At 43.0% G+C, this 9,625-nt stretch overlaps 1 protein-coding gene and 1 long non-coding RNA gene across 2 annotated transcripts; both read left to right on the forward strand.

The window, feature by feature from the left end:
* The first annotated feature begins 536 nt into the window (after window positions 1-536).
* On the forward strand, window positions 537-1,307 carry LOC136484769 (uncharacterized). The gene is made up of 2 exons (XR_010766202.1): window positions 537-1,003; window positions 1,094-1,307. It is a non-coding gene; the product is annotated as an uncharacterized lncRNA (long non-coding RNA).
* A 6,933-nt stretch (window positions 1,308-8,240) lies between these two features.
* LOC136488735 (putative serpin-Z5) lies at window positions 8,241-9,047 on the forward strand. Its single transcript, XM_066485562.1, has one exon. The coding sequence runs from the start codon at window positions 8,241-8,243 to the stop codon at window positions 9,045-9,047; it is 807 nt and encodes a 268-aa protein (XP_066341659.1).
* The last annotated feature ends 578 nt before the right edge of the window (window positions 9,048-9,625 follow it).

Consider the following 9,625-nt stretch of genomic DNA (forward strand, 5'->3'; position numbering starts at 1 on the left):
AATCATAAATGTATACATCTCACATATATTTATATAAAACTATTCGATATATGTATCTATTTGTCAACAATTTAGATTCCCACTTTATTAAACTAGTTTTGAAATTTTATGGTAATCTTATGGTTATTAAATACGATGCTATGTCAGTTTGTAGAATTTGCTAACTAGATTTAGATATTGTTACAATTAGTTTTGTGAAAATACCATACAACTATGTGAAAAGATGTATTTGTTTGAGAACAATGTAAAGTTACAATTTATTAAAACAATTAAATAATGTTCTATTAAATGTAAAAAATTGCATGTAAAACAACTCAAAACTTAGTTAAAACATTTAAACAATGAACTAATTAAATAACAAAAGAAAACTAAATTCTAGAAATAATTAAGGCTTCGTGGGCTCTTAAATAAAAGAAAAAGAGCCCAGCAGCACTTTACAGCCAAGCCGGCCCAGCTGGTTCTCCTCTAAAACCCCAAAAATCGGCCCAATTAGAAACCCTAGTGGCCTACTTAGACGATCTCAGCCATTGATCTCACTCTCCTCTCCTCCAGCCGCTACTTCTCCTCAGGCGACTACACACCTCCACCCTCACGGCCTCACCTCACTTATTCTGAGAGAGAGCACCTGCTCACGGTGGCGGACAGCGCGTGGGGGAGGCCGCCCGGCCTCGATCCGGCGAAGGGCGCCACGGAGGTGGCTGCCCGACCTCGATCCGGTCAATGGCGTCGCAGAGGGGCCCTCCCGGCCTGGATCCGGCCAAGAGCGGCGCGGAGGTGGGCTGCCTGGCCTCGATCAGCGCAGAGGGGGCTTCTCGGCCTCGATCCGGCCAAGGGCGGCGTGGAAGAGGCCGCTCGGCCTCGATCTGGCGAACGGCGGTCAACGACAACTTGTGCTTGTTTTTCCTCTCTAGGTTCTAGCAATAACAAGGTGAGCCGGCTAATCTTCAACATCTTGGGAACCAAGTACATCACCATAGATGGCCTTGCACTGGTGTGCGCAAAGGTAACTAAATTTTGCCTACAAATTGTTGGTTTCCGCTTCTGCCTACTGCTGAATACTCTAATATGGATTTGACTATCTGCTTCGATGCAGGCTGGAGGGGTCCCTGATCCAGAGCTCGTTCACTACAACCCCAAGAATTTCTACTTCGGCAAGATGGCCTTCCCGTTCCGGGACTATGTCCCTCTATTTGGATTTCAGACCAAGAAAGAAACTGTAACTACTGACAAAGTGTGTTGTGTTAGTTACTTAGCCCGTTTTTGGTATCTTCAGTGATAATTTATGACATATAAGTACTTATGCAAGATTCAATTCGGCTCAAAACAAAATGGACACTAAAATAGCTTAAAAACCAAATATGGCACAATTGATTTGTCCCAAATTTTGTTAACATATTGGAACTGTATTAATCTGTTCGTGTTGATCAGTGTTGCTGTTTTGCAGTAACTTATCTGATTTGTTACTTTAATTCAGTAAATCCAAACTTTTGGTTCAAAATTAGGTTTGGTGACTTTCTATAGCAACCTGCTCAGATCCTCCTGTTATAAAAGCTTCTGGTCCACAAGTACTAATTTTCTAGGATAAATCCTGATGTGTTATAGCAAGCAATGATCACTTTAAATTAGCTTTGGCTTTCAACTCCATATGATTTATCATTATTACCCTTTTATGGATAAATACATAGTTGGTAGTCATATTCAAAGGTAGGAATAGTATCGAGCAGCAAGATAGGTAGACAGATAGCTACTGCAGATGCTTACTTTTCTTTGTTTCCATGTCACAGTAAGGACAGTTTATTTTTTTTCTAGAATAAAACTAGTTACATAATTTTTCCACTGGTTTTAACTTATAGGTGCATGGATATGTCTAGAATAAGGTAATAAAATTTATTTTTTCTTGTTTATGAAAATATAATAACATCTTACAATATTAATATAAGATTGTCACTTATTATTTTTTAGTGGAAAAATCTTTCACTTATTATATTTTTCTAGTTGCATTACTTCTGTTCGTTTCACAAGCTGATCTGTTGCTGGACACTAATTAAACACCAATGATGGCTTACGTGCAGTTTTCTTATTTAGTTATTTGTAGGTTAGAAGATGCACCCACTGTACAGTTGAGCTCGTTGCAACCCATCTGTGTGGTGGAACTATAGCTGAAATTTTCTGCATGGGTGATTTGATCTATTTTTATAGCAGAAGCTGCCTACTACTAATTGGTGGCATTCTGTATGTTTTATGGACGATTGTGTCATTCTGTATGGATGTGAGACACTGAGACATTCTGTATGGCTGGTACATGTATGTTACATGTTGTACAAAGTATTATGTTTAGAGGACCCATTCTGTTGGAATGTCTAATTATTATATGATGATTTAATGTAATTGGTAATGTGATTTATTGTTTGCGTCGTCTTTGTGCTGCATGCGCCGAGCTCTCCGTTTAAGGAAGGGCTTGACGACTATACAACTCTCTTTGGAGTCTCTGAACAGTTGCACGTAAATGGCCTGTCATCGAAGGTTTGACTACTTTTGTCGGTTCACAATCATAACGGGCATGTCGGCGGGCTGACTTTAGGATTGGAGAGCAGGCCGGAGTTCTTGAAAACGCGAGAACCCAGTCACACGGTCTTCTCTCTGCAATGTCCTCAGAAAACTGAACTTCAGAGCTGTGAAAACTTGTAGCAGCAACAGATTTAGCTGGGGTTCCACCAGTGAGACCAGACCCTTTTTATTATTGAAGCTAATGAAATTTGACTCCCAGACTCAAACTTTGCTTGAAACGAAGCCCAGCCATCAGTTTGGAATGTTAGATGAGCGTTGATCAGGGTTGCAACAAAAAGTGGCTATGTTTCGGGCCAAAGAACCATTGTATAAGGTACTAATTCTGAGAACCGGACAAAGAGTTGGTTTTCACATCAAATGTCCCCAATCTTTGTTAATTTCAACCGTTGAAATTCAATAAATTCAGATCAGACTGAAACTCCTCGTTCAGAGTTTGTAACAACTAACAACACCTGTCTAGTACTGTAGATCAGGTATCAAGGCATCAGGTTGTCAGCAAACAGTATCAGCCAAACTTTCTAACACCCTCGAATAGCTCTCCAGGATTGATTTGCCCACATCCTGAAAAATGCTCACCAGCAGGAGCGGCATCAGTTATTGACCTGTAATTTGGTAATGGCTAGAATATTCGGAGAAACAGATAGAGATATAAACCTTGTTGTACTGAATTTTGCTCATATCCAGGCTTGTCCGTGTCAACCCAGGAAACGTCATGGCCATAGCGGCCCAGCAGAAAGCCTCATGTCCATGTTAACATTTTCAATTCAAAAAAAATATACATAAGCATGCCACGCCGAAATAGTTGCATCATCCTACAAGATATCTTATGCATAAATGTTGAAAGCTTTTTTACTCTTTTTTATTGCAATTTATTTCGACACTGAACAGGTCCTTTGCCTACAAGCAATTATCAGTACAAAAATAGAAATGACCGACCCCAGTTAACAACTCCATCACAGAGAGCGTCATCACAGTAGCAAGGCAAAACTCCCCAACCAAGCCTACACAAGAAAACTCAATGCAGCTTAAATAATCAAGGTCCAAGACTCAAGTCACGGTACTAGTGCTGACTATAAACCAGTACAAATAGTAAGAAGGATCAAAAAATTACCGCAATCTCAACAAAGATTATATTATAAGCTTAGTTATCAGGTTGAATGGTTATGTCCAGCTTTTTCCATGATCACGAAGATGCATGTTATTTAACTAGTTATCTCCAGACTGGCATATAGGAACATGCTTTTGCTCTGCAATAAGACTGTATATATGCATTACTGCAATGCTTCCTGCCAATCATTGGTATGTGTTCTTTAAAAATTAAATGGGAACTTCAGCAACAAACATCAAGACATCGAAGATGATAACCAGCAACTAAGAAATATGACACCATTCCAAGTATTAGACTTAGAAACTGTAACACATATATCATCTTTTTCTTTTTATTCAGTTAAGAGCTGCACAAGGCATGGCACTGCCGCCTTCTGCCAACAACTGGAGTAATGTAAGAGATACTTTTAGAAGCTACCATACTGATAGCCTATTACTCTCTAACGATGCTATTGTTCAAAGATGCTATTGTTCAAGATCTAGCTAAGCCAAAGACAACTTTATTCATCTTTCTATCAAGTTAACATCACATCTGACAACTGACAGGAACACATTAACAAATCAGACATCAGGAAGCACTACAATAACTGTGACAATCAGGGAGAGGTAGGATCTCACACATAGTGCGACGGCTTCTGGGACACCGGCATGACCAGCGGTCGACCTCGGCGCCGGCGTTGTCCTCGGACTTGTGCAGCACGGCGTGCAGGAGGACGAGGACGAGGCCGATGAGCAGCGAGGCGTGCAGGAGGACGAGGACAAGGCCGATGTGCAGCGAGGAGAGGATATTCGCATTGGGCGAGCTCTCTACTGGGCCGCTCGCGTCAGCCGGGGGCGTCGGGGAGGAGGGAGGAGCGATGGGATCCCAGCAACGAGCACGGGCGAGGGCAGGCCTGCGGCGGCGGTGCTGCGCGAGGGCCAAGGTAGGCCACGCGATGGCGAGGGCGAGGGCGAGGCAGCGATGAAACAGGGCCTCCGGCACGACGCTATGCGAGGGCGGCGGCTAGAGGGAGGGACAGAACAAATTAAAGAAATCGGAAAAAGACATGGCCGTAGCGACGCAACATAAAGCCTCATGTCCATGTTAACATTTTCAATTCAAAAAAAAATACATAAGTATGCCACGCCGAAACAGTTGCATTTGCAATAGAAGATTAGTGAGTACATAATGTGCTAGAAAATGCTGTTCTCCTAAAGTATCAAGTGCTTCTCTATTTCTTAGAGATAGTAGGTGCCTACGAGGTACATTCTTCCATTGCAAAAGGAAAAGTTATACAACAGCTACATCCATTTAGTTATGTACATTTGAGGATTGTAATTAACAGTAAGGTTTAGAAACAGCCAACTCTATACATGTTGGAATCTTGGGCTGTTTGCAACAAGAAGCTAAATTTGCAGGTATTGACTACTAACAAACGGTACTCTGCCCAGTGAATCATCGAAAAAATTCAAGTTTTCTTAAGATAAAATCCTAAAAATATATATCAAGTGATAAAAGGAACTTGTAGATCAAATGGCTCTCTTAATTATAATAGTAGATAGGATTTCCATAATTTCTAAACAGATTCTGACAACCTGATGTCAACAAAACCTTTAACAGAATGCACATCTAGTTTGGAAATCAAGTTCCATCCATAGTTAAGTTGGATTCTGATATGCCACCACAAGACAAGGCATACCTTCATAAGTCAGCACAAGACAAGGCATAGCATTTCCTCTGTAAGCTCTTGTCAGTTAATGCAAATACTAGTTCAGGATTTGATAGGATCATCTTACTTCTAGTTCTAGTAAAGATAGTCATACAAGTGAAGGGCTTTAACATACATGTCTAAACAATCATACAATTTAGAACATCTTGTAATTAATACAGAGAAGGAAAACTAAACTAATGCAACCTTAACTAACTGTAATATTATAAAAGTTTAGGATCATAACCATAGGAAGGTTCCTTTTTATTTGAAACATGATCATAGAATTCATCATGCTATCATATTTGGTAAATAAATATGTCACATACAAATATTAACATCTGCTCTGATGATGTCTGTAATGCAAATAGTTGCATCATCATACAACAAGAGAGAATCCATTCCTATAAGAAAATCTATTAATTACAAGATGTTCTTATAGTAAGGACATGTTACTTCAATGTATTACAAAATTTCACCCAAGAGCTAGCTGCTTACTCTAAAAACTAAACCAAGCGACCTCTGACAACATCTCTACGGCAATCACAACGACTCTACTGATTAAACGCATACTCATCTGAAATCTTTTCCTACTTGATGTATTTGTTGCACTGCATCAATATATTCTCTGAGAAATTCAGAATCACAACAAGAGATAATCCATTCCTATAAGAAAATCTTGAAAACAGGCCACTTCCAGAACTTGCATCAGAAGCTTCGTTATGTGAAAATAAACAGGACTTGTCTGAGACAACATCAACAGCCTGATAGCTGCAATGATCCCTGCCTGGATGCAACAAGCACATTTTTTTTAGCATGGACAACCCAGAAAGTGTTCTGGTCTTAACTAAAATACCGTAATTATATATCTTTATAAGACTTGGTTGCAGGTTACTACCATACAAAGTACTGAGTACTAACCGACATAGAGCTCTTGAGTAAAAGAAAAGGGAGCTATTAATCAAATTTATTTTTCTCGTGGGGATAGATATTTGACAAATGCTTGTTGGACATTCTTGAATATTTCTAAACCTTTTATACCTTAATAACATGTCCTTACTAGTAGCACCTTAGCAGCATAATTTTGCAGCAGAGACATTCCAAATTTCAAGTCATTAGAATTTTGTGATGCTTCAGTAATGCAAACATTCTGGAACGGGAGCACCAATTATCCATCTACAGAAGCCTAATTTTGGAATAATCAAATCAAATACGAGCTATACATGTACTAATTTGCCACAACTACACATCCAGATCTGGGAGGGAGAGTGGAGAGTGCAGCCGTTGGTGTGGGTTTGAGTGCTCACCGTGAAGGGGAGAGGGTACCTCGAGGCTGGCCTCGGACTGGAGGGCGGCGAGGGTGCGCAGAAACCCGGCGGAATCGAGGAAGACGGCGACGGAGGCGACCACCGTGGCCCTCGCGCTGGGGGCAGGGGCGGCAGCGGGGCAGGGCCGCCGGCGGCGGCTAGAGGGAGGGAGAGAGCAGGGCGGCGGCGGCGGCTTTGGCGAGGGCGAGAGCGACGTGTGTGCTAGCGAGTTCGGCTTGGGGCGGGGGTGGGGAGTGAGAGGTGGGTGCGCAATGACCATAATGCCCTTGAACGAATAAAATCAATAAAAATAGTTATTTTGGGTAGACATCAGGAAGCATCATCGAGCGTTAGAAAGCATTTTCAACCATTGTAAAAGGGCTCAAATTACTAATGTGAAAGTATAGCCATGTGTATACTGTTAAAAGTCAGTAAGTCACTACTCAAATACATCTATATGCAAGCTGTACTAAAGTAGATAGATACCTGACATCTTGCCGGAATAAAAGACCACGTTCTTTGCTGTAAGGCATATGTCCTATCTGCTTTCTAAGTTTGAATTGTATAGCTGAAAAAAAAACCTAAGACCTCACAGTTCAGACTTGATGATTGCTAGTTACCAATTCAAGTATTGGGTATTTGGGGTACCTGGACAACAGATGGGCAGAGAGCTTAGGGCTTCTCCAGTGGTGTTTCTAAAGCGACTCATGTGATTATTTTATTTGGCATGAGTCGATGCATGCACCACTGGAGCAAATCGATGCATGGAGTGTGCCAGGAGTCAACCACCAAACATGAGTCGATTCATTCCAATTAAAATAATATTCACGTGGAAAGAAGAGGAAGAGGAAAGGGACGGAAAGCACCAGGTGACTCATGCAAGTGTCCGGCTTTGGAGAACAAAACATATTTTTATTTGAATGGCCCACAGGAACGACCTACCACCGGAGATTGAAGGAATCGACTCAATTGCATCTTTTTGTATGCGTATATAGCCTCGGTGAGTCGACCCACCACTACACATGCCCTTAAGCTTATAGCCAGCGGCACTGTCAAGTTGCGGTTGGGGCATGTCAGTTTGTGTCTTTGAGAAACGAGATCGAGAATGAATGAAGGAAGGATTTGCGAATTGATACGAGAACAAAGAAGATCGGAAGATGAAACGGTGACCAGGCTGTTGACTATGGGCTTATTACCTTCCGGGCTATGGGCTTACCTGTACATATATACTTGCATTCACGTAATCACGTTTCATGAAATAGGAGCCAGGCCATTGGGTGGGCTACCAGGCTTATCTTTGCTCCTTGCTAATCAATCGATGGATGGGCTAAGGACCTAAGGTGATGCCACGATGGACTGCTCGGCCGCAAGTCTGTCGGGATCTCACATATTTTTTACCGGGGTCCAAGCTGGACAAAAATCGTTGGGCATTTGAGGTGATCGCAAAACCATCGGTGTCGGCCGACCCGATGCGTGAACGTAGCTTCGCCCCCGGTCTAGGATCCCATAAAATCTGTCCTTTTTTGTGTCTTCAAAGCCAAAAAAATCAAGAGAGCAGATCAATGCTTGGATGGCCAAGGCCACCACAAACCTCATCACCGAGGTCTTAAAACCAGAGGACAACAATCGTAACACCGTGCACGTGGTCGCCAACTCCATCTACTTCAAGGGAGAGTGGCGCGACCCCTTCGATAAGGAGGACACGGTCGACCGCGAGTTCCACCGCCTGGACGGGAGCTCCGTGGAGGTGCCCTTCCTGCAGAGCTGGTCGTACCAGTACATCGACTGCCACTCCGGGTTCAAGGTGCTCAAGCTGCCCTACGAGATGATGAACGAGTCCAACTGGGACTGGATGCTCTACCACAGCCTACCCAAGTTCTGCATGTGTGTCTTCCTCCCCGACGACCGCAAGGGTCTGCAAGGCATGGTAGAGGAGATAGCGTCGTCCCCGAAGTTCTTCCACGACCATCTGCCGCTGAAGTGTGTCCCCGTCGGCCAGTTCCGGCTGCCGAAGTTCAAGCTGAGCTTTGAGACAAGAATAGTCGCCGAGGACCTTAAACATCTGGGGCTTCATCTGCCCTTGGATGAAGCGGAGGCGAACATGACCGACATGCTCCTTGAGGAAGACGAGCGTCGCGTGTTTGTCAGCCATGTCATCCACAAGGCAGTTATCGAGATGACCGAGGCGGGGAGCGAGGCAGCAGCGGTCACCGTGGAGTGCGTTGATATGGGTTGCTCGCTGTATGATGACTCTCCGCCACCGCCGAAGCCGGTGGATTTCGTCGCCGAGCACCCGTTCGCCTTCTTCATCGTGGAGGAGACGTCAGGCGCCGTTGTCTTTTCTGGGCAGGTTATTGACCCTTCTAAGGAAGAGTAGACCTCGGCCTCCAGCCCTCCACCCCCACATTATTGCATCAGATGACTAGGGAAGGCCGGAAGGGCAGAATCATACTTGCTAACAGAGCTGAAAGTTTAGACTCGTATGTGCTCCCTGAATCTGAAATTTTTAGCATAGCTCAAGCATACGATGATTAGCCTATTATAAAAATTTTACCATAATTGGAGCAGAGTAGCTGTAGGTGTGAATTAAACACATAAACATATAGATCTACAGCTACAACAAAAACTTTAAACTAAAACATGTCATATTGTAGGGTCGAGATGGCGGACTAGAGTAGGTGAATAGTCATTTCTAAAATTAATCGCGCCGGCTAACCGAAACAAATGCAGAATTAAAACTATCAGTCTATCCAACACTACACCCCTCTATCTAAGTTCTCAGGCACCTTATAAAAGATCCTAATTAGCCAACAAAGGTGCCAGGTTAGGTAGAGCTCATCTAACCAATTCTAGAAGCAATATCACACAAACCAATGCAACCAGTACTTCAAGCACCGGGGAAGCTCCTACACAAACTAGTAAGCAAAAGCACAAAGCTCCTAAGCTCACTAGCAA

The sequence above is a fragment of the Miscanthus floridulus genome, chromosome 10, assembly GCF_019320115.1.
Source record: "Miscanthus floridulus cultivar M001 chromosome 10, ASM1932011v1, whole genome shotgun sequence".
NCBI lineage: Eukaryota > Viridiplantae > Streptophyta > Magnoliopsida > Poales > Poaceae > Miscanthus > Miscanthus floridulus.